Source organism: Electrophorus electricus, chromosome 4 (genome assembly GCF_041902795.1).
Source record: "Electrophorus electricus isolate QZ-2024a chromosome 4, ASM4190279v1, whole genome shotgun sequence".
Taxonomy (NCBI): Eukaryota; Metazoa; Chordata; class Actinopteri; order Gymnotiformes; family Gymnotidae; genus Electrophorus; species Electrophorus electricus.
In genome coordinates, this window is record NC_137500.1 from 13,665,001 (window position 1) to 13,689,832 (window position 24,832).

General features: G+C 49.9%; 1 protein-coding gene across 8 annotated transcripts in view; it reads right to left on the reverse strand.

Moving 5' to 3' along the window:
• anks1b (ankyrin repeat and sterile alpha motif domain containing 1B) overlaps positions 1-24,832 on the reverse strand; it is a 110,292-nt gene that overhangs the window by 40,852 nt on the left and 44,608 nt on the right. For all 8 annotated transcript variants that reach the window (XM_035523475.2, XM_035523474.2, XM_035523477.2 and 5 more), the window contains 4 exons: positions 21,795-21,948; positions 16,913-17,049; positions 10,144-10,342; positions 1-279 (listed from right to left, as the gene is read on the reverse strand). The exon at positions 1-279 is cut by the window's left edge and continues 350 nt beyond it. In XM_035523475.2, the coding sequence (XP_035379368.1) occupies positions 1-279; positions 10,144-10,342; positions 16,913-17,049; positions 21,795-21,948 (769 nt within the window). The remainder of the gene's footprint in view (positions 280-10,143; positions 10,343-16,912; positions 17,050-21,794; positions 21,949-24,832) is intronic.

Below are 24,832 nucleotides of genomic sequence, written 5' to 3' on the forward strand. Positions count from 1 at the left end.
CGGTGCGGTAGACCACCTGAGGTTTGGCCTCCCTGGGGGCGGGCACGTCGGTGCGGGGGAAGGGCCCAGCAGGGTCGGGCGCACGGAGCAGGTTGCCGTGCCGATGTGGGGGCTCGGGGGCGGGAAGGTTACGGACCCTGCCGTACAGCTGGTAGGGGTTGTCTGGGGACTCGCAGGCCGGAGACGAGCCGTGGAGGAGGCCGGCAAACTGCTCTGGGATGTGGCTGTCCCTGCGCTGGTCTCTCAACACAGCATTGTCCCTCTGCTCTACCACCTCATCTGGCACACACACACACACACACACACACACACATACATTATGCATTAATATGAACATAAATATGCAATACCATGAATATGCATTCGTTTTTAAAAAGGACTTTAAAAAGCATTTTCTTGGAACTGTGTGTGTGTGTGTTTTTGTGTATGCGCATTATGTGTGTATGTGCAAGCAAAAGAGGTTCCAAGGTCTAAGTGATGAAAAAAAGATCCTAGACAAAGCCTCGGGCGTCTGGGAACTGCGTCTGTCCCACGAGGTCAGAGAATATTGTTTGCTTGCATGCGGGCGGTTCTGTCCTGCACGGGTGTCCTCTCTTCCCCCAATATGTCCTGGACCATCATTCCAGAGCCCAATGGACGCTTGGGAAGGACTCACAGCCAGAGGGACGCTGAACCTTACCCGTACCGTATCTGTACCTCTACCGCACCTCATTGCAGGATCGCTTGTTTGTTGCGCCTGCCGAAAGTGCCCCCGCGCCTCCACCGCAACCTCCATGCACCGTTAACAACGGTCCTGTTGTTGTTGGCAGCACTAATTCATTGGGGTTCCAGCGAGTGGGCTATCGGAGCACGCCGCCTGCCAGGGACACCTCGCCCAGATCCGGCGGATGAGCCAAACGCGCCGCAGATCACATGGAAGTGGGAAGGGATAGTTGGGCGTCTCCGCGGCGCACTGCGCGGACAGCGCCTCTCAGGGCAGCCGAGGGGGAGACACGAGCCGAGAGCAGAGACGAAGGCACGCCAGGCAAGCCAGGAGCGGGGCCGCGGGGTCGCGAGTGCCACGCGAGTGCCAGCGGGGTCGCGAGTGCCACGCGAAGGCGCCGGCACTCGCCGCGAGCCTCGCGCAACGGAAATACAGGACAACGGGCCCTGGCTGTGTGGAGGAGCTCTGTGGAGGAGCTCCGTGGAGGAACTATACTCAAACTCTCCACCAACACAGCATCTATCCGAAACATCAACGAGACAAGCGCTTCTTGCGTACGTCGGTTGGCATGCTCAGTGGTTTTTTATCTGCCATAATCAATATACAGCGATCAGCCATAACATTAAAGCCACCTCCCTAATATCAAGGTGTCCTGCGATATCTGGCTTCAAGACATTAGCAGCAGGTCCTTTAAGTTCTTTAAGTGGTGAGCTGGACTGGACTTGTTTTTCAGCACATCCCAGAGACGCTGGATTGGACTGAGACCTGGGAAATTTAGAGGCTAAGTCAACGTCTAGATCTCTCCATCATGTCCCTCACACCGTACCTGCACAATTTCTGCAGGGAGGCAATAAAGACGTGTACATAGTCTGCATGTGTAGGTAGGTGGCACACGTCCAAATAATGTCCGCATGTGTGCCAGGACCCGGCGTTTCTCAGCAGAACCCCACGCTGTCATCACCAGCTTGTCTGCTTCCCATAGTGCATCCTGGTGCCTCCTCTGCCTCACACTCTTCCACCGTGGGTCCAGTTCCGACGCTCGTGTGCCCATTGTAGGCACTTTTGTTGGAGGTCGGGGGTCGGCACGGGCACTCTGACTCATACGCAGCAAAATGCGATGCACAGTGTGTTCTGACACCTTACAGTCATAGCCAGCATGAGCTTTCTCAGCAATTTGTACTATAGTAGGTCTTCTTTGGGATTACATTAGGTCTTCTGTGAGATTACCGCAGGTTTTACAGCAGGTCTTCTGTGGGATTACAGCAGGTCTTCGGTGGGATTACAGCAGGTCTTCTGTGGGATTACAGCAAGTCTTCTGTGGGATTACAGCAGGTCTTCTGTGGGATTACAGCAGGTCTTCTGTGGGATTACAGCAAGTCTTCTGTGGGATTACATTAGGTCTTCTGTGAGATTACCGCAGGTTTTCTATGGGATTACAGCAAATATTCTGTGGGATTACAGCAGGTCTTCTGTGGGATTACAGCAGGTCTTCTATGGGATTAAAGCAGGTCTTCTGTGGGATTACAGCAGGTCTTCTGTGGGATTACAGCAAGTCTTCTGTGGGATTACAGCAGGTCTTCTATGGGATTACAGCAGGTCTTCTATGGGATTCAGATGCTCACTTGCTGCCTAATACATCCCACCTCTTTGACAGGTCCTACTGTAATATGATAATGCATGTTATTCACTTACCCAGTCAGCAGTTTTAACGCTAGGACTGATCGGCGTGTGTGTGCGTGTGTTTGTGCGCGCATGTTACATGAGCATGAGAGGAAGCACAGACGCGCGACCCACCAACCATACGGCGCGCGTTGGGGCGCCTGTCAGATGCTCCTTCTCTGTCGAAGAGGAAGGAATCGCTCCCTCGCTAGCTCGGGGTGAAGGAGAGCGAGAGATAGAGAGAGAGAGAGAGAGAGAGAGAGAGAGAGAGAGCAGGATGGAGGCAGGTAAGTGGAGACAAGTAGAGAGTGCATTTGGAGTGCAGGCTGACACCGGTGCTGTCGGAGCTTTGTTCCGAGCAACCACAGGGACGCCGTCCAGAACAGACGAGGCGCTTGACCTTAGTCCCCTGCCTCAGCCTCCGACTAAAAGGAAACAAAACCTTCCCCGCGGGGACAGCGGACCGCCACCTGACGTTTTTGAACGCGGCACGGGGTCGCCGACAGAGATCTGCGCGCACGGCGCTGCGGTGGACTAAAAGCAGGAGTGAAAAACAATATACACGTCCTGCGGCACTGGTCCGGCCAGGAGGAGGTCATCCAGCTCTCGTCTGAACGTGACCCCCCGCTGCCACGTGAGCAAGAGGACGTGAGGCGAATGGCGACGTCACACCTAGCCGTCAGGCAGAGGGGCGGGACACTCGATCCATCTCGCGGGAAGATCAGGCGGGACACGGAGTGCGATGACCGAGTCCCACTCACTCAATAGACTATCGATAGATTATATAATCAATCACTGATCCCTGGTCAGCCAGTCACAGTATCTCTCTTTGACAACACAAGAACACAGGAACATAACAGAAACGCAGATGTGTCAGCGTGTGGGAGACATTAGAGGACTCATGTCTGTGTGGCGTGAGGACTGAGTGCAGTGAGCTCAGGCTCTTTGCCTGAACACGTGAGAACGGAACGCACGGGGGTTTCTGGGAAGGGTAGGGACGGCAATGCGGGACACGGGCAGGTCCGGAAGACACGGAGCTTCTCAGGGCACTGCTAAGATTAACCAGGACTGTGAGGAAAGAGAGATAACGAGAGAGAGAGAGAGCAGGCCTGACATGCTAATGTGTACCAAAAATGGATCCATTAAACACAAATTATGTAGAAAGTAGAAAGAAAGGGGTGTAGCTGGAGTGGTGGTGTCTTGCTTAATGTGCTTTCTCCTTTATGTGTTTTTTCCATCATCCCTCTTTCCCCTTCTCTCTCTCTCTCTCTCTGTCCCTCTCTCTCTGCGGCTGCAGTCAAAACAGGTGACATTCGGTTGTCATGGCAACAGCTCCCAGGCTTCCTCAAGCCTTGGGCAGAAAGCAGTTGGCCTACACGAAAGAGTTGGAGAGGAGGACAGGAGAGAGAGAGAGAGAGAGAGAGAGAGAGAGAGAGAGAGACAGAGAGAGAGAGAGAGAGAGAGAGAGAGGGATGGAGAGAGAGAGGGAGAGCTAGAGAGGGAGAGACAGGGAGGAAAGAGAGACAGAGAACAAAGACAGGAAGGGTGGAGCGGTGGCAAGCTCCTTTCGAATCGATCTGGAGGTGAAAGGTCAATGAGCGCAGCAGGGGAGAAGTGGGCCGAACGGCGTGCGTCCTCTCCGAGCGCGGCCGAGGCCCGGAGAGACGCCGCCGGCACCAACCGTCGGCAAATGCCACAGCCCACAGCTCCCGGCGCAGCCAGCCAGAGCTGGCGGCTGTCTCCGGTCTGCCAGCCCACGGTAGCGGAGCGTTCAAAGTAAAAAAAAGTGGGAAAAAAACCCATCTAGCGTGAATGTGATGGACTCCGTACTTTGCCGCATATAATCCGGAAAGTACGAGGTGACCCAAGCCTCCGGACGCCCGCGCTTGTCACGAGGGGAGATCGAGGTTAGAAAAACATTTGGAATTTCCCCTAGGGCAAGGGCCGATATACCGACGTGTAAACAACCCCGATCGGGTGGCTCCGCGGCTCTTCTAGAGCGAGAAGGGACTGGATAGTGCTGTCGGCGTGTTCCCCAAGCATCCTCCCTGGCCTGATTCGGAGTCTTCCTCCCAGTTCCGCTGTCTGCGCGTGCACACGGCACCACTTAAGATGGCACTAAACAGTCGGGCACATCAGACAGAGTTGGAGATAGAGGCACAAAGCGATTATGCGAGGAGAACACACACACGAACAAACACACGCCGGCAGCGCTGCAGGAGAGAGAAAGAGAGACAGAACGAGAGGGAGCTGGAGAAAGAGAGAGATTGCAGGAGCTGGAATTGGTCCATTGATCCAGAGCCCAGCGGGGCTCAGATACTGAAGCAACACTAACGATTTCTGAATAAAGCGAATCTCGCTCCCCCCCCCCACCCCAAAATAAGATTACATCTCTGCAGAGGATGGGCGGAGGCAGACGCTGGCCGGCCCCTCCCACAGCTCTTCCACACTGCCAGAGTCTGGTCCTCTTACCTCACGAAAGGAGACATGGTCAGAGCAACTGGAGCGGTGGAATGAGCTCAGGAGGAATGTTGTCTCCCAGGTGAGAGGTTCTGACTGCTAAATTCCTACAGTGCACACACGGGCACCGCTAAGAGGCTACTGTTGAACCACACACACACGCGTACGCACACGCTTGTCTTATCAGAGACAATTCTAGAGAGACAGTGTGATAGGTATGTTGATAAGTGGTGCTGTTTGAGCCAAAGTAAAGTCATAAAAGCAACGCCTCACAGAACCACGGCACGCGGAGACGCCCGGGTCTTCCTTACGTCTGAGAAACAGAGAGAGACCATGAGAAAGAGGGAGCGGGACAGAGAGACAGACATACAGACAAGACAAGAAGAAAAACAGTGGCAGAGAGAAATAATGCTAGAAAGAAAAACGAAAGAAAAGACAAAAGGAAAAAAACTGAAACTGAGAGAAGAGCGAGGTGAGAGGCTTTCTTCCCAGTCTGTCCAGGCACAGATGGATGGCTCGCTCTGTCACGGGATTATAGGCCGCATGTTTAATTGCTTGTTAACAAATGTGTGCTGTGCCGTACCAAACCGCAGCCATTTCCTGCCAGAAATAGAGCGAGCGATCCGGTCAAAGTCAGCGAGCGGCGGGGGAACAGCGAGGCGTCCGACAGAGACGACTGACTCCGCGCGCCCGACCTCTCTCATGAACGCGTGCGTGGCAGCCTGGTTTGGGTTACGCTGGGGGGGGACCGGTACGACGGTAGAGACAATCCAGTTTCATTTCCTATCTTCCTGCGTCACTGCCTGATATAAAAAAACCAGAACAATATCCAAGCTGTCAATCCAAGCTTACCTTACAGGGCTGCCCCGCCCCCAGGGCGAACAGGACGACAACTGACCCCTTTTACCTCAATGTGACATTCTGGGCTAAGTGCAGCTTCATGTCACATGGAATGAAGAATGTTCCAAATGGGTTGTGCCACTTAGAATGGAAAAAGAATGGAAAGAATGGAAAACTGCTTGCAGAGAAGGCAATCGGTATCCGGAAAAACATGTTTAAAAACAGAATTGTCAATCAGATTCTGTAGAACCATTTGTACATTAAAATGATAAACAAACATATTTCGCAGAACATGTGATGGTTTGAAGTTGGTGTGCACAGAGTATCCAGAACTTTTGCTCTGATTATGCGAGAGGAAAAATTAAACTGCCAAAGATTAAACTGCCAAAAATGTAATGGTTGCATTTTGATACAGTGTTATATAATTACACATCTTAACTTTGTTTACGATAATGGCCGTTTTCCCTATTTGGTGCCATTTAAGCACTTCAGATACACTTAAATAAATATGGTCTCCATTCTGAGATCTATCCAAATTTTAACGCACGGTAACACGACTTCCAGTTAATCTGGAGTATCCTGAAGGTGCTCGCCAGATTCTCCCAGACTGGCCGCGCTGATGCACCTCTGTCCTCGGGCCCAGCCCCGTCTACGGCTGAGCCCGGATAACCAGGGGAGCGAGGACACACGCACCATTTGTGCAGCGCGGTGCGTGGGTCTGTGGGACGATGAAGGCAGGGGCGTGCGGCGCAGCGAGGTGGTTGGGCTCGGTCTACCAGCATCACCTCAGCTCACACTTGGAAACACTATGTCATCGTCGTCGTCCCCGCCGTCAAATCGGTGTCCCTCGATTCCTGCCATCTACGAAGTAGCAACGTGTTCCTTGCTTAATGTCGGTTGCCACAGCAACATAATCGACCTCATAAGGCTAATAAATAGAGGAGAGAGAGAGAGAGATGAATGTGCACGGAGATCTATTCTTGGATTTGAAGCCAGTAGAGAGTGGTGATTGAGAACCTGAACAAGAGGAGACCGTCGTCTTAACTGAGTGCCTGTGATCTCCATCTGATTTTTGCCCTGTGCATCTGCTCCATCTGGGACACATTCAGGAGCTCACAGCCACAGGTGACATCAATTCCAGAGGCACAAATTTACATCTAGCTGATGCTTTTATCTAAAGCGAATTATGACATAAGTGCAATTTGAGCAGTTGAGGGTTAAGGGCCTTGCTAAGGGGCCCGGCGGTGGCAACCTTCAGATCACTAGTCGAGTGTCTTAACCACCGAGCTACCACGGTCCGTGTGCATGAGCAGTCCTCCAGGATTGCACAGTGTTGCGCAGTACGTTAGCAGCCAGAGCACAGAATGCGCTTCATTAATAATGGCCGCCAGTTTGTAATTTCCTTTACAAAGCGCTTCCTGCCATTTAGCGGGCTCTTTTATCCGAGCCGACGCACAAACACGCTGGAACGGGAATTAGGAGGGTTTTGTGGCTTATTCCGGTGTTGTCCTGCTCCTGGGGCGGATCCCTTACCGATCCCCGCCTCACCCGGCACACACCAGAGGTTTTCTGTGCCGGCCTGGACCGGCGAGGGTCGCAGAGGGAGCAGGACGCAGACGTTGGCTTGCCGCTGGAAGCCTGCTGGCCTGTGTTAGCTGGAAGGGTGAAACTCCTCCCAATGGACTCGCCCACCTGACAACTCACCCCGATACCCCTGTGGTGACCCATGCGGTGGGTGGCGACCTAGACGGAGGCGCCATCAAAGGGCCCTTCCATTTCAAAGGCGAGCGACCTTTGACGCAGAGACTGCGGCACATGAAAACCCACGCGGGCCTTTGCTCCGTGGGTGCCGGACTAGACCCAGCCGTGGCCCCCACCTCCCTGTTCTCTCCTCCGTCGGAGTGCACCATACAGGCTCCACCGGCCTCATCGCAAGGCTGTGGGTCGTGGCCTTTTACATGACCACGTAAGCAGACAGTGGTCTGGGGTTTCAGAACCCGCCGCTCTGCTCGAACCTGAATACTCAGGGTTCGTAGCGAACAGCTCAGGAGGCGCTGATAAATACGGTGACACGCTCGTGTCTTCGCACGTCCTGCATCGGACGAAGTGAAGCACAGCTGGGTACAGGGGAGTGGCTCTAGGGGAGTGGCTGGGGGAGTGGCTACAGGGGAGTGGCTGCGGGAGTGGCTAAAGGGGAGTGGCTAAAGGGGAGTGGCCATAACAGCAGGAGAGGGTGCAGACACAACGCATGACACGACACAGTTCTACAGACCATTACTATCGCTTGACCTTTTAAAGTGACTTTGTAAAAGTGGAACATTCCTGCGACTCTTAAAAATAGTTTGTTCTTCCACTTCTCTTTTTCTCTCTTTGATCATCCCTCTTATTTACACGCAGAGGAGGGTGCCAGACAGCGTTCAGGCAGGACCAGCGACTGATGGCTGCCGGGAAACGCATCCTCACCGATGCGTCTGTCCCCACGACTCCCACGCTATGGCGACAGGAATCACATTCCCATGGCAACAGCATCAACAGCGCACTTTTCCACAGGTAGTGAAAAGGGGGGGGCGGGGGGGGGCGGTCCGACGGAAGTGGCACACGGGAAATGACACGCTTTCTAAGCTTGGACCAAAGTGAGCAGCATGTGTTACTGAGCATCTCATCATGTGTTACCGAGCAGCGACATGCATTGCAGACATGTGAATACGCTGTCAAGGGCTCTGTCCTTATTGAAAACGCGTCATATAACAGTACGTGATACATAACACATAATCTCCTGTCACCTCCTGTTGGCAAAGTGACCATGCTGAAACAGCCATGGTGGTACGCGGGTGCGTAATTGAATACTCACTGATTGTGTTTACGGGAGCAGAGTGCCAGTGCAAAGCCCTAATATGTCATTTTTGTCATCTGAAGCGGGTCTGACACATGAATTGTGCATGCGGCTGTCGCGGAGTTTATTTGGAGCAGCAGGAGTCACTCTGTGAGAAACAAAGCTTTAGCGCTGCTCGCTGCAACCGCGGGCGGCCAATCGGACGGAAGTGCTCCCGCTCAGATTAGCATATCTCTTTAGTGAAGGTGCTCCTTGGATGATTGCGGCTGTCATGTCTCCAACAGAACAGGTTACGGTCAAAACCGATATCTCCCTCTCCGGTTTCAAACAGGACCAAGGGACCTAAAACCGAAGGACTGTGGCTAAAACATCTGGAACATTCCCGGAACCACTCAAATGACTCTAAACAAGTTGCCTACCTCATACCTTATTAACAACTCATATAAACTGAATGTTTGTGCATGCATAGTATTGTAGTTAACTTACAATTGTCCTTAAATGACTGGTAATTATACAAATAATTGATAAATAAACAACACCCCCCCCCCCCCCAATAAAAAATGTAATAAAATTAAACAGGTTAATGATATCATGGCCCAAATGGTAATAACCATCAAACTATCATGGAAACATTCTACTTTGTACCAAATCTTTTGGCTCCAAATGTTCTTCTTAGGGGTTCTTCTTAAGGGTCATCTTATGCTTGTCTGCTTTCTTCTACCCTTTCTGTTAGTTTTACAGCAATTGGTACATTTTCTCAGATGCCTGAAAGGTCTTGCTGGAATTTCAGCCATTTTCTTTGTTACGAGATGACACGATCTCATAACACTTCCTGCCCGCCAGCAAGCTTGACACGTCCACTCGCACAACGCAGGCGCTCAAGGCCAGGAAGAGTTTGTTCAGTTTTGTAGCCGTGTCAAGAAGACACCGCGTTCTGCGTTGCGAGGGTAAATCTCTTTTGTATGCTCTTGCGAAGTCAGTGGTCCTCTCTACCTACTGTTCCTGCCTCTGCTCTGATTACTCTGCTGTGCGCCTAGCGCTTCACAGACGACCGCTTCAGAAATCGGGTGCCGCTAATCAGCTGCAGGACCACTTTTACCTTAATTTGTGTGGAAATACAGAAATTTTTTTTTTCCATCACTGGATGTCAAACAATCTTCAAGTGTGGAGGTGGAATCGCTCTGGCGGTTGACCAACCAGAATAAAGTGAGTGAGCTGACCAGTCAGAGCAGACTGGTCTCATCGGGGGGGGGGGTCTTAAAGACACAGGAGCTCTAACAGTGTTTCAGACAGAGCGTGAATAGGCATGTATGAGAAAAATAATGTGCTTTTGGAACACTGAAGCATGTAAATCTATTCTAGGAGACCTCAAAAATAAAAGTACGAACATTGAAAATGAGCATAACCGGATCCCTTTAAAAACTTTCTCCTCACGTCTGGTGTGGAGGACGTCACGTAGGGCCCCTCGGTGCTGAGATCACAGTGCACTGCATTGTGGGTTCACATGCCTTAACACCCTGATTCAGATTATCATTACTGAGACAGGAGTGTGTCAAAAATGTGTATCTTTGTGTGTGTGTGTGCGTGTGTGTGTGTTGGAGGGGTACCCTTAAACGCTGAGAGGGTGAACAGCAGGCACTTCTCTTACTGTTGAGGGTGTAGTCCTCAGCCGAGCCGGTCGAGCAGTCGGCGGGGCTGACCGGGGGGCTGGCGGGTGGGCTGGCAGGCGGGCTGGTGCTGAAGCTGGCGTAGCCCAGCGAGGAGCTGACTTCCGATGGCTCGCCGCTGTGGTTGGGGGCGGTCCGCTGCGCCTCCTGCGATGAGGAGAGCGACGTGCGCTGCTTGGGCTGCAAGAGAGAAGACAGACGATGAGGAGCGGCGGGCGTGGCAGAGGCAAAGTCTGCTGAGAGGCCAGCGGGTAAAACGCCTCCTGGAGGAGCGTTGCTTGCCCTTGTACTGTCAACAGCGGCTGTGGCCGGCACCTCTGGAAGGGGGGCTGTGGGTTTGAATCGCAGCTGCTGAGAGCCTGTGTCTCACTGCTGTCTCACTGCTGTCTCACTGCTGCCTCTGAGTCACTGAGCAACACATTTAAACCTGTATCACTGCAGACAAGTACGAACTGTACTGTTTGTTCTGAGTGAAGGGTGAGGGCAGCAGAAATCCGGTGGTGGTAGACAAACGGTTTAATGTCAGTGTGGGCACTCTGTACAGGACAGTGAGTTCAGGGAACTTCAGGGTGTTGTGCTTGTGCGTGCGTGTGCGTGCGTGTGTGTGTGTGTGTGTGTGTGTGTGTGTGTGTGTGTGTGTGTGTGTGTGTGTGTGTTCATGCATGTCTGCAATTAGCAAGAAATTAAAAATCACAGAAAACGCCTGTGCTTTCATTAAGATAATGCGTTTCATGTGTGGCCTGGGATTACCTCACACATACAAGAGCCCACACACGCACACGCACGCACACACGTACGCACACACACATGCACCCCAGTAACAACATTAACAACATTAACATGTGAAAAGCTGTGCATTATAGCACAACAAGCCCATCTCAGGAGAACAGCAGACGGGCGAAGCATCTCGGCGCGGCAGCACTGAGTCACCCTGCCTCGCCTCGCCAAGGAATAGGACGGCGGCGGTGGCGTGCAGCTGCAGGCATGCCCCGCTGCTCTGCCTGGATGAGACGTATGTGAGCGAGGGTTCATGGGAGATGATGGGGATGGTGACAGCGCCGTTGCGTAACCGCAGGAAGTCTTACGCAAGCGGCGTCTTCACTTCCTGTTCAATCTCAGGTGCTCGTGCCGGAATGCTAATCCGTTTTGCGGGAAAGTGCCGCGCGTGCGCGTTGGAGTGCGCTCGAAAAACTGCACAGTCTGCCTCATGCATGCACATGTGTGCACACACACATATGCACAGAGAGAGAGAGTGAGCGAAAGTAGAAGCAGCATTACAGTAAAGCCATCATCTCAATCTTCTGCCCTAATCAGCCCTAACACATCACGCCTCGGACCCACGGCCTTCCGCCCGCTGTAGCCAGCCAGGTTCCGCCTACGGATAATGCACTCTGGCAGAGCCTGAAGACCTGACACCACCGTGTGAGGTAATGATCATCAACACACACTTTGTTTACGCTTAGAGACAAGCACCTGGACTGTCCGACTTGGACCGGCTGTGCAGCTGCAGCTGTCAGGAGACAGGCCATCCCATTTTAACCAGTGATAGAATTCCACATCAATATAAGGAAAAACAAATAAAAAGACAACAAGACAGAAGCAGAGGGAGAGAGAGAGAGAGAGAGAGAGAGAGAGAGAGAGAGAGAGAGAGAGAAGTTATGGCTTAGGTTTTCCTTTCTGCCCTGACAGACAATTTACAGCAGCTGCAATCAAGTTTACAAACACACACACAGACACGCACACACACGCACATGCACACACACACACACACACACACACACACACACACACACACACACACACACACACACACACACACACAGGAACGCTAATCATTCACAATTGAAGCTGTTAATGAACCTGTCACATTCACTCTGTCTCCCTCTTTCATCAACACACACACACAAACACACACACACACCTTATGAAGACTGTTATCCCTAATGAGCCTTTCATGCCTGACTTTGGCTGGATTAATAAACACAACATGCTTGTTTATGAACATCACCCCAACTAACACTATTAAACACACCCATACATTTCAAAAGATCTTGTCTGATTTTGCAAAGATTCACCTGTGGTTGGGGATTTGTGTGTGTGTGTGTGTGTGTGTGTTAATGATGGCCTCATTAGACAGCCCCGTTATTCAGCATGCATTAGAAGAATCCTCTAATTGATGAACTGTAATTATGATCATTATTCTGGGAGGCCATTAGGCCTCCACGCTGCACACAGCAGAAGTGTGTGCCGTGGAGGCGCCTTCCGCGTGACCCTGCGCTGTGTAGGTCAGGACCCTGCGCTCGTTTTGGGCGAAGGCCCCAGCATGGGAGCAGCGCGGATCAGCGGGACTCTCACGTGAGCCACGTTACACGTACACGGTATGCCCCGCTCCCCCCGTGGAGGAGCTCCATGGACATCAGGGATACTTTAGACTTTGACACGAGGCAGTGCATACAGCATGTGGTCATGGCCGTAACCTCTTCCACCGTATCAGGTTGAAAACCAAAACAAAAAAATCGATGAGAAACATATTCAGAAACATTAGTTGCGTCGGAGCTGGCTAATTGTTCAAAAGCGGCCGAAACAAACAACCTGGCAGACCACAGAAAATGATTCTTCGATAATATGTTTGGTGGTGTGGGAAAAACAGATCAAGAACGACACCGTGGACATCGGCGTCCTTCTGTCAGAGCCTGCCATGAAGACAACACCACAGCACAACACCAGGCAGGACAGGGAGGAGTTTGTCTGTACTGTTCCCCTCCACACTCCTCTGCTGCAAAGAAGACACATTACACTAAAGTGGGGAGTTTATTACACATGGCCAAGGGTATATTAACATGGCCAGCAATGTTTCACCCTCTGAAACGGATGACTATGCATAAAAAAGGCTAGGATCCCTGCAGGGTTCACCCAACACAGCTCTGTGTGTGTGTGTCTGTGTGTGTGTGTTTGCCCCTGAACTGAAGCTGACATCCACCGCTCTGTCCTCGCGGTTATTGTTTAAGCTGAAATACAACGATTGGAGCACAGAGCCACAACAAGAACTGTTTTGTAATCCAGAAGCACCTCAACACCTAGAGTTATATTTCTGTTGACATTCACCATCCCACCACACACACACACACACACACACACACACACACACACACACACTTTACTTGATTCAGTACAACAGTAATCTCCATGGAAACTGGCAAAGCTGCTAGAACACTGCGTGCAGCCGCGATAACAGCAATATTCCCATATATAGCTGTTCCTGTGTCGGAGAACGGCCGCATCCACTGGGAGCGGACACCGGCGTGAACTCAGCGAGCAGGAAGACAAGGCTGCTCTTTCGTGTTGGACGATGAGTCAGGTGGCCATCACCTGGCGAGGCAACACCGCACAGCGCGTGAGGAGGGCTTTAATCATCCTAGAACAGATGACGAGATAAAGCGGCGAGGCGAAGAGAAAAACAGAACGAGTCTGAAAGAAAGAAAGAATGTTCTATAAGGGGTGAGCCAACAAGAGAGACAAAGGCGTCTATAGAAAAAGAGGGGGTCCAAAAACTCTGTGTGTGTGTGTGTGTGTGTGTGTGTGTGTATGTGTATGTGTGTATGTGTGTGTATGTGTATGTGTGTGTGTGGGTGTGTGGGTGTGTGTGTGTGGGTCTGTGTGTGTCTGTGTGTGTGGGTGTGTGTGTGTGTGTGTGTGCGCACGCGCGCGCGCGCGTGTGTGTGTGTGTGTGGCATCTCTCAGTCAAACACACACACACACACACACACACACACACACACACACACACACACACACACACACAGATGTCATCAATGACCCTAAGGTTTTCCTTCTGGGTTATTCTGGCATGCTTGGAACGATTGCATGTGTATGTGCGTGTGTCTGTGTGTGCATCTGTGTGTTGGCATCTCTCCTTTCCTAGTCTGAGCTATCATCGCTGGCCCCCAGGTCTTCCTCCTGGGTTATTCCAGCGAGAGCTTGGAACTGTTCCAGGCCAATTGATTGATTCACGCCCAGCTGACAACACAGTGATAAAGGTTGTTGCCGCCTGTATCGGTAAGCGACACCCTTGAACTCATCTTCCTCTGGAGAGCGGGGCCAGCTCTCTACCTGTCTTGCACCACCATGCACGGTGCACACAAAACATCTCGCTGTAGTTGTGAGAACTCGCGTGAATGCTTGCGGCTTTCTCTGGGTATGGTTTTCACGTTCCTCTGAAAGTAAACAGAAGCCCTGTTCACCTATGAGATCCAGACCTGCACCTCCTCTGACCCGCTGTAACCCACCTCCTCTGTCCTCACCCACAGACAGTATTCATTTTCTTACGCATTAGTGCCGAGTCATTACGCCATTAGCATACACCACTCTTTTCTCATGGTCCCTTCATCTTTTTCTTTCCGTCACTCAGAAGAAAGATTCGCTCTTGCTTGCATCAGCCTGGCCACTCCTGGGTGCGAGGCGGTCATTCCGTGTGTGTTTGCGTGGCTGTGTTGGCGTATACAGCCCTGGAGTGGACGCGTAACCACGGCAAATAGCGAATGAGAAGTTAACGAGAGCCCCTGATTAAGGAGGGCTTAATTGGCCGAGCAATCAGCATCTCTGAACCAGAAGGGACCTGAGCCAACAGTTCCTCTTCTACCTCACACGAAGGCATTCAAAGAAACACACAGATGGTGTCGACTAGATTATGTAATGATGCTACATTCCAGTTTCACACATCTAGAGGGAGTCATCAGAGCTGTCTGTGTCCTGGCCCCGGGCCTCTTCCCACACTCTATCTTCATTTATTGTGAAATTCTTAAATGTGAGTGGCAACATTTTATTACACGGGCAGTGCGTGAGCACACTTGAACGTTTTAAAGCAAAATTTGTGCTTAAAGTCTGCCCAATTACAGTCAACTGAAATTCAGCCAAAGATGGAGTGGGAGTCTGGTCTGTTTGATTTTCAGTCAGCTTCTCCTGTTTCACAGCATGGCCCAATGACAGACGGACAGTTAGACAAACACACACACACACACACACTATCAACATCATCAACACCATCATCATCATCACCGTCACATTCATTCACATCATCATCGTCATCATCATCATCATCATCATCATCATTGTCACCATCGTAATCATCATCTTAACTACTTTGCCAGGTTTCATGTCATTTATCTTATTACAGACAAAGTTTGGGCTCAGTAATCTACAGCTGTAAAACCTTCATTATGGGTTTCAGGCAGGTTGTTCTAACAATGAGCCGCGTTTGGCCACATTCCTTAGCACGTATGTGGTGGTGTTTCGCTCGCTTTAGGCTGCTAATGACACATATGTATTGATTTCATACTCAGAGCAGATTTTCATCCAATACCACCTGAGGAATATGACAACAGATATTAGAAAACTGACTCCAGAAAATGATCGAGGACATAGCAGTCCTTACACTGTGTGTGTGTGTGTGTGTGTGTGTGTGTGTGTGTGTGTTGGGGTGCAGAGAGAACAAATAAAGCACAGCAGATTTACTGTCCCTATCTAGTTTAATCAAGTCGTAAAGCCAGAGAACAAGCTCACTGTACTTTTTGAAACTCAGACGTAAATAATAATCATCATCATCATCATCACAGTAATAATGGTTTTAGCTGTGCTCATGATTCACTTCATCTACAGCTTCTCTCACCATGAATGTTGGCTACTAAAAGTCTAGGGCACCAGTAATGAAGCACAGGTCCATTAAAACAGACTTATTGCTTTTTCTCTGCAGTGGTCTGCTGTTTGTGCTGGTACTTCTCTCAGTGACCCAAGACATAACACGTTCAAGCCTTAAGAAGCTGGAGTTCTGTGAAGCTGGAATGCTCCTCACTGTCTGTTTCCAAACTGCCAAAGCTCGGCCTCTAGGTTGTCGGATTAACGTCTTTAGCCGAGCCAGGTTATGTGGCTCCGCCCGGCCGGCAGACGTTCATCTCGCTTAGCCAAGACTGAGAGTCTCGCGTGAGCTCACTGAATGAGGAAACAGGAAAACCTTTTAATAAAAAGGTACAAAATCTTACTAGTGAACAGGAGGGGAGTTTGCATTACAAATGTAATTACCGTAGCAGCTTCTGCGGGGAGTGAAGAGGCCTGTGGAGCAGGTTTTGTGTTCATTGCTTTGATTATTTTGTGATTAGTACTGTTTTTATGGTTGTGACCTCTGTGTTTGGTTGTATGTTATTCTTTAACTTTGTAAGAGGGAAGCCTGTGGTCATTCCCACCATATGGGGTTCGACTCACACCAGGGGTCTTTGGAAGCACATGGTCGATGCATGAACAGCTCTTGGTCAGTACATCTTGGCCTATAGAATCGCTCTCAGGGAGCGTGGGATCCTATATGATCAATAATTGATTTTCCATTGGGAAAGGGGTTCTGCATTAATCCCGAACATCACGTCTCACACTTATGAGCTTGTTATATAAGGAGAGAAATACAGGAATGTAACAGAGGAGAGCTACGTGTGTTTATAGCCTCTCTGCTTGCTAGTCTCTGTGCAGAAATAAACATGTTCATTCATAACTTGTTTGGAGTTTATTTCATTATTAAGTTCGACGACACCTGTGAGAATGGTTTTGGTGTGTGTGTGTGTGTGTGCTCATTTTTACAGATGCTCAGAACATTACATTCTGACACTGTCCCATCTCAAAGAGCCACATTAATCTTGAGAACGGAATAAAACAAATAATAGATGCACAGGTGTATGAGTGTGTGTGTGTGTGTGTGTGTCTACATACCTGGGGGCGAATGACTCTCTCAATGTTCTTTAGCGCCGTATCAGGGGAAGGAGGAGAACAGTCTGGAGTCAGACCTGTGTAGTCATCACCATGGTTACGCTGCTCCGCATCGCTGACTGGCACATTCGGAGAGTGGCCTTGTGTGTGAGAGAGAGAGAGAGAGAGAGAGAGAGAGAGAGAGAGAGGGAAAGAGAGGAAGAGAAAGAAGAGACAGGGGGATTATCAAAAACTGTGAAATCTGGAAGCTGGGCGTGAACTGACGGCCCCGCTGGTCGGGTCAGTGGTGTGCGTTTGCGGCCGGGAGTAGCAGCTTGATGCAGCTCTGCCTACGTCAGCCTGAAACTGCAGGAAAAAATAGACAAAAACCAATGCAGTGGTAGCTCAGTGGTTAAGGTACTTGATTTGTAATCAGAAGGTTGCTGGTTCAAGCCCTGATACTGCCAGGGTTCTGTTGCTGAGCCCCTGAACAAGGCCCTTAACCCTCAATTGCTCAAGCTGTACTCAATCATAATTGTAAGTTGCTTTAGATGAAAGTGTCAGCTAAATGCCAGAAATGGACAAAACAAACCATTCCATACTGTGTGTGTGACCAGGAAAGTGGTCCTGAGAAGTAAAGATCCTTTGTTTCCAGATGTCTAGGTTTGCTTCAGAAATTCTTAACACATACTTTTGGTTCCATTCAAACTATAAATGTGTTCATTAAAAAGCAAATGTGTTCGTATGGATGTTTCAGCATTCAGTTTACAGCAGCGTGAGTATCAGATGTGTTTGATCCTGTGGTCAAAACTCAGACACAGATAAACACACACACACACACCCTTGGAAGAGTTTTCATTCCTGCTATGATTTCCCCAGAGTGTGATTACTTACGGAGTGCAAAGGAAGGTGGGAAACAAAAGAGGAGGATGATGAAATGAGATGAAGAGCGAGAGTGCTGGATCGGAGCGCTCCACTGTCCGAGAGAGAAACCCGCCGAGATGCGTATAGCCGATTCAGCCAAGCCAAACTCTAGTATGCCCTGCTATGCATAAGTCATGAAGCATGTTATTATACTGTGAATAGATCACAGACACTTCAGAGTGAAATAAACGGAGTTGTGGCAGATCTGAAGGCATGTTAGAGGCTGTCTACCTGTCTCCCCCCAATACAGTGCTAAATGTTGTGCAGTATTAGCCACTACACTGAATATAAAGCGGGAGGCGTGACCGACGTGTATTCCCGACACTAAACCTATGAGCGATCGTACATCGTAACGCCTTCCCAACGCCCGGCGTGCCCCAAGGCCGGAAGAAGCGGTGCTGCCGCCCTCTGAGTGTCCGGGATAAGGAGGAAGATCTTGGGAGGTGCGCCTACGAGGAGGAGAGAGTCACAGGAGGCGAGGACGTCGACGGCAGTCTCGGGACTCGCTCGGATTGGCTGACACCGTGCAGGGTCGTCTGATCACCCACATCGACTGTAGGACATACAGAGTCTTACACACAGAGGAGTGTGCAATGCCAAGGAGAGAATTTTTTGGCTCCTGCTTTAGCCGTCATGTTTAGCGTGATGTACGCAAAATATGCACATGTCCACCCACATGTACGCACACACCCACACCGACACATGCAAACACACACAAACACCCAAACCCACACACACATACACACTCACACACAAAACAAAAACCACAGAGAGAACAGTAGCCTTTTTGTTTATGGGTCTGTTCACAAGAAGCATTTGCCAATTTCACTACAAAGCGTAGCTGTTACTGTGAGATAAGGGGCAGGCTTTGCCTCTCACACACTCACACACTACATCTCACACATCTACATTCAGTTCATACTGTATGAGGGGCAAAATGGCACTGAACCATTTCACCTGGTACTGACATGCAGAGAATAAATCTTACTGCAGTGCACATGTATATACACACACACACACACACACATACACGCGCATGGATGCACGCAAAAATGCACAAGTACTCCTTTCCGCCTTTTCGTGGTCTTACAGACCACCATGTAACTGCATCATGAATACTGAGGAGCTCCCCTGCTTTCCTATGCAAATGAAGCTGGAATATTCATGAGGCTCTAAACTGCACTGTGTTAATAAATGAAACAAAATGGCAGCTTTGTGGGGTGCTGGGAGTCTCCTCTCTCGTTCTGTGTCCGCTGGAGGCATTTTTTCCCGCAAGCAGGTGGCGAAGCTGCTCATTTCTACAGATTAAATCATTTGTCTTCACTGAGGGGGTCCGAGGCGAAGGCGCATGTGTGTGCGCCTGTGTGTGTGTGTTTAAGTGTGTATCTGTGTGAGTCCCCATCTGGATGTGTCAGCATCCGTGTGTTCACTCACAGTGCGGCACTTCTCTCGAACGCATAGCCCAGCCCGAGTGTGATGGTGCGGCGGATCACCGGGCAGAGGTCAGACCGCTAGCTCACACTGGTGCCATCGGGGGGTGCTGACCATCAAAGGTATTTAATGCACTTCAAGCTGTTTTCTGGACATCGATGTGTTGTCCTGTTGCCATTTTCTGAATATACTGCATGGCCCAGACCCCAAATTCTATAAGTCATTCCCTGGTTATGTGAAATCAGCCCCAGAATTAAACAAATTTCATCAACTAACCACACTGTGCAGGCACCAAGGACTGAAGGTTTGAGAATGTAACAGTTTGGTGAGTCGACGGTCTCCCAGTTATACTATATACACCCAAAATTGTAGAACATTAAGTTTTTAATGGTTTTAATGGTACAAGAAGAATATAGAATTGAATGTCCCTGTATCCACCCCCCAACAATTTACTGCAGTCATGAGCAAACTGTGGCAGGAGTGTGTCAGGAGTGATGTGTTTAGTTCCCAGTATTGTGTTGATTTGCTGTTAGGATCATTACATTTCATTTAGGGCTTGGCCTGCTTTTTTTCCCCAGGAGTGTACTGACACACACACACACACACACACACACACACACACACACACAACACAGCCCACACGTTAATGCGTCAACGGCACCACACAGGACCAGCTACTCCATCAGGATGGGCCTCACAAAACGAAAACTGCAGCTTAGACAACAACACCCCCACCCCTCCCAACGCCCCACTCACCGCACGCTAGTTTCCCAGCTTCCTGCCCCCCAACCCCCCCCGAGTTCGCGATTGCCGTTGGCCGTCTGCCACCCCCGTCCCTGAGGACACCGCACTTCGGAGCTAATGCACAAAATCGACCTGAACCCAACAGACAGCCATCCCCGTAGCAGCTAACCTAAGCACACCCAGAGGCCGTGCTGAGCAGCGCCTTCGGAGGCAGCTTTGAGCGCCTCGATGCAGGTGGGGTTCCAGTGCCCTACCGCTTGTGAGAGCGGCGCTGATTGACAGGGGCAGCAGCCTGTAATAGCCGAAGCCCCGCCTACTGCAAAGGGGCAGGCTTATGGAATTTAGGTGATTCCATAAATTCAGCTATCTAGACTAGGACTTGTCACGACATGAAAACCCATGTAGACTACACTGTGTTTGTTAACATTTCCCAGTGAAATTTCACTGTAATCCTTTGATCTCAGATTAAGACTAATTATATCCACACGCTTACCTAACAGGCTAACCCATGGGATTATGCACATAGACTTTCTGGAGTCACAGCCCATTAATAATCTGTTTAATATTTTGAAAATATATTTCTGTATTTGGAATGTGATGTGTTTCAGAGCTAGTGTGGTAAATTAAGTCACTGTGGACAAGCTCATCTGCTAAATGCTGTAAATGTAAATGTACATTTAAATTCAAGTGAAATATTTTCTATGGGACTGTGGGGGTTTGAGGCATAAGATAAAACACATACACACACACACACACACACACACACACACACACACACACACACTCACACACACACCACGCACACACACACACACGCGCACGCACATGCACACCACACGCACGCACACTCACACACACTCACACACACTCACACACACACACACTCACACACGCACGCACACGCACGCACACGCACGCACACACACGCACGGACACACACGCACGCACACACACACACGCACATATGCACACAGAGAGAGAGAGAGAGAGAGAGAGAGAGAGAGAGAAAGAGAGAGAGAGAGAGAGAGAGAGAGACATGGGAGTCTAGAATAGGCACCACAAGCTATGATTTTAGGGTTTTGGAAGCAAATAGAGGCCTAAAATAGAGTATGCTATAATCCTGTTGTAACACACACACACACTAGACTCTTATGACAGGAGAGTGATAAGAAGACATACGCACACACAGACAGGCAGGTCTAGAATAGGCCCTGCAAGCTATGATTTTATTGTCTGGGAGGAAAATAGTGGCCGAAAATAGAGTCTGCTATAATCCTGTATTAACACACACACACACACACACACACACACACACACACACACACACACACACACACACACACACACACACACACAGACACACACACACACAAGTGCAGATGTGTTGTTCATGCTGTCTCATGGCACAGAACAGTGCTCTGCATACAGGGAGTTTTGGGGGGTCTAACAGGACAAACACTCTCATCACAGCAGGTGTGATACACGGACCCGGGCAGCCCAGCTCTGCGCAGCACGTTTCCATGGCAACCTGCAGGTGCCTCACTGGGCTGTTTCCACGACAACCGTAACTCCCAGCACCGTAACAGCAGCGGCACAGATGCGAGCGCAGCATTGATGTCTGCGGTGTTTGGCGGGGCGGGGGGGGGGGTTGGATGGGGGTGTTTGCCATGACAACCAGGCTATGCCTCAGAGGCCATGGACAGGTGGAGGTGTGGAGCAGAGACAGCCAAGGACTAAACGACTTTTGATAACTGCACGTGCAAAAACATCTGAGTGCATGTGTGTGCACGGTGTGAGGTAGACTGACCGTTGCGTTGGCAGGCATTGAGAAGATGGATGTCCAGTGAGCAGGGCTTGCGTGTGACAGCCGTGGCCACTAACTCGTACGGATTGTCCTCGTCTTGTGGTGAGAAGACATCCAGTGATGGAGACTGGGCGTTCCCCCCACAGTGCCTAGAGTCCTGCGCACAGAATAGAGCACGAACCCCGCCACCTGTCACTCCATTCACAGCTACAAAGAGGAGCCACTATTATTTTACCACAGTTTTTACCATGATAGAAAAATTACATTTCAATTCAGCTTCATTTCAAGGTTTTTGCTCTAAAAATGACTTTACTAAAGAAGAAAGACAAACTTGACCCTGTTTTATGTAGCTCTCCGTAATTAATCGGTCGCCTAATATTCCAGTCATTTCTGTTAAATCCAGTCACTACAAACTTATAGAATACCACAAACTGAAAATGGAGTTTGTGAAAGGTTCTGTGAATTAGCCAAAGGTTTGGAGTTAGAAGCAAATCTGATTCACAGAATGAGCCACCTTCACAGTCATAAAGGTCAAGGGTTAAATGCCAGAGGTCACAACCAACTGTCACAGCCAACTTAATTTCTCCTTTCATCAAAAAACAATGTTCTTATTTACACTAATAAACCAAGATTTCGGACCATAACACTCTGACACTGAACTTTTTTTTGTCAGTTGGGGTATTTCTGAGATAAACTGAAAATGTGCTTTAATTTCCAAGGTCTTCTGTTGAAAAAAAAAAAAAAAAGGTTTTCCAGCCGTTTCCACACACACACCCTTTCTGGTCTCAGGTGCAAACTGTTTCCAGTCCCAGCAGATGATGCTGCATTGCAGTTTTTGCTCCTTGGCTTCACACACCTGTTTAAGACGCTAAATCCTCTCTCAGCCCCACTGTCAAAGGCCGCTGGGCAATTTTCGTAACATGAACTTCAAGTCCCCGTTATAAGCCCTGCTGTCCATCTCTTACTGCAAATGTTGTCCCTGCCCCTTGTCTAAAAGGCCACACGCTTCGCCGAGCGCCTCGACATAGTCAGGGAACAGAGGCTTGCCCCCTTCGCACGCTCCGCTCTTCTGTTCCAGCTCAAGGGAGGCTCACTGCGTGAAGCCGAGCGCGGCAGGCGGCAAGGCCCATTCAAAAAGCACGGGAGCTGTTAGTGAAAGCGCTCCGAATGATGCTTCCCCCTCTACCTCTCGAGACTCTTTTGAGCTAAGCAGCCTTCCGGGAAAGCGGAGCCAGCGCGAAACCTCGTCAAGTATTTATCGTGTCCTATATATCTGCTCGCTAATCGCTCGCATGCTTTCTCTCTGTTGCTCGCGCTCGCGCTCTTTTTAGAATTCTGAGTCAAACTGAGAACTGAGAACAAATTGAGAACCTTCTGGGAAATGGGCTCAGGACATCAACAGAACAGTGCAAAAGAGGAAAGAGGGAAAACAGCTCAGAGACGGAGAATCCACACTTAGTCAGGGCAGGAGCCGGAATGGCTGCTGTAGCCCCTGTTCTGCAGCTCCCAGCACAGGAAGTGAACAGAGGGGCTGTGCAACAGGGGTTTCCTGATTCAGCGTGCACATCTCCTGTGCACCAACACACTGCATGCATGCATACAGAGAAAAAAGGGAGAGGGAGAGAGAGAGAGAGAGAGAGAGAGAGAGAGAGAGAGAAAGGGAATAGAACATTGAAAAAAAGTATTTAAAAAAGTGAAACATCCAAACAAATGTTAGAAAAAATAGGGGAAAAGTGAGTTCTCTCACTTTTTAAAATTGATTTAAAGAAGAATACAAACAGGCAAAGACACACCAGAGAGAGAGTGAGAGAGGGAGAGAGAGAGAGAGAGAGAGCAGTCTAGTAGGGATGAATAAATAGTCCAGCCTGTACCTGTGACCAGCTCCTCCAGTTTGAACACTGAGCCGGGAGTTCAGCTCTGCAGGCTTCCTACTACACGTCCTTGCTTTGTTCACTCAAAAGCTTCTCCCTCCCCCTCATCTGACGGCAGAGATAGGGCCAAAGAGGAACTTTGTGTCTCTTGGAAAGGAAGCCAACAAACAAACACAGGCCGTCCTCCTCAGTAATTAGGGAGCGTGGGGCGGCGGTGGGGCTTGAACCCTGAGAGGAAACCTGCCGCCATGTTCCTGCGGCCACGTGACCAGGGCCCAACAACCTTTGCCGTCGCCTTACCCTTCCTCCCTCGGTTTCCCAACTTCTCTTCTTCACTTTCTTCTCACTCCCTCTGCTTTCTCCTCTTTCTGTTTCCCTGCTTCCTGTTTTCCCTGTTCATTCTGACAAGCGCTTCCTTCTCTCTCTCTCTCTCTCTCTCTCTCTCTCTCTCCCTCTCTCAAGCTGTTTCTGATGCGGTATGAATAGATACTATATCTGCTCTGAATAGGCTCTGTTATTTCCTGTGATTCCCTCACCAGTGGCTGCATGTCTGATTTTGGCTGAAGGTACCAAAGAACAGAAGCCCCTCTGAGCCCATGAAAACACACCCATCACGAGACAGAAGGACGGCAGACAGACAGACAGACAGAAGAAGGAAAGATAGGCTTAAAGAGCTAAAGAAAGAGATAAAGAGATCTTTTGATAATTCATCTTTAATCATTTGGGATTGGTTTATGTGTTAGAGTAGGTTTGGGTCAGCACGCTTGAAAAAAGGGGCCTCTAGACCACAGGGATCTAATGGAGTGCACTGCACACTCCCACGCTGCACACTCCCACGCTGCACACTCCCACGCTGCACACTCCCACGCTGCAAACCTGTGCATTGCAGAGAAAGCAACAGCTACACTGGTGCACAAAACAAACAGAGGAGTGGCCAGGCCGTGTTTACCCGCCGAAAGCTCAGCACTAAACAGGGGTCATAGGCGTTTAAGTGGAGAACTTTCCAAAAATAGCAGTCTGATGGTCATATTGGCTAAAGAAGAGAAGAAAGGCACAACTAACACTTTCCAGCAGCCACCCATACACACACACACACACACACACACACACACACACACACACACACACACACACACACACACACACACACACACACACACACACACCTTT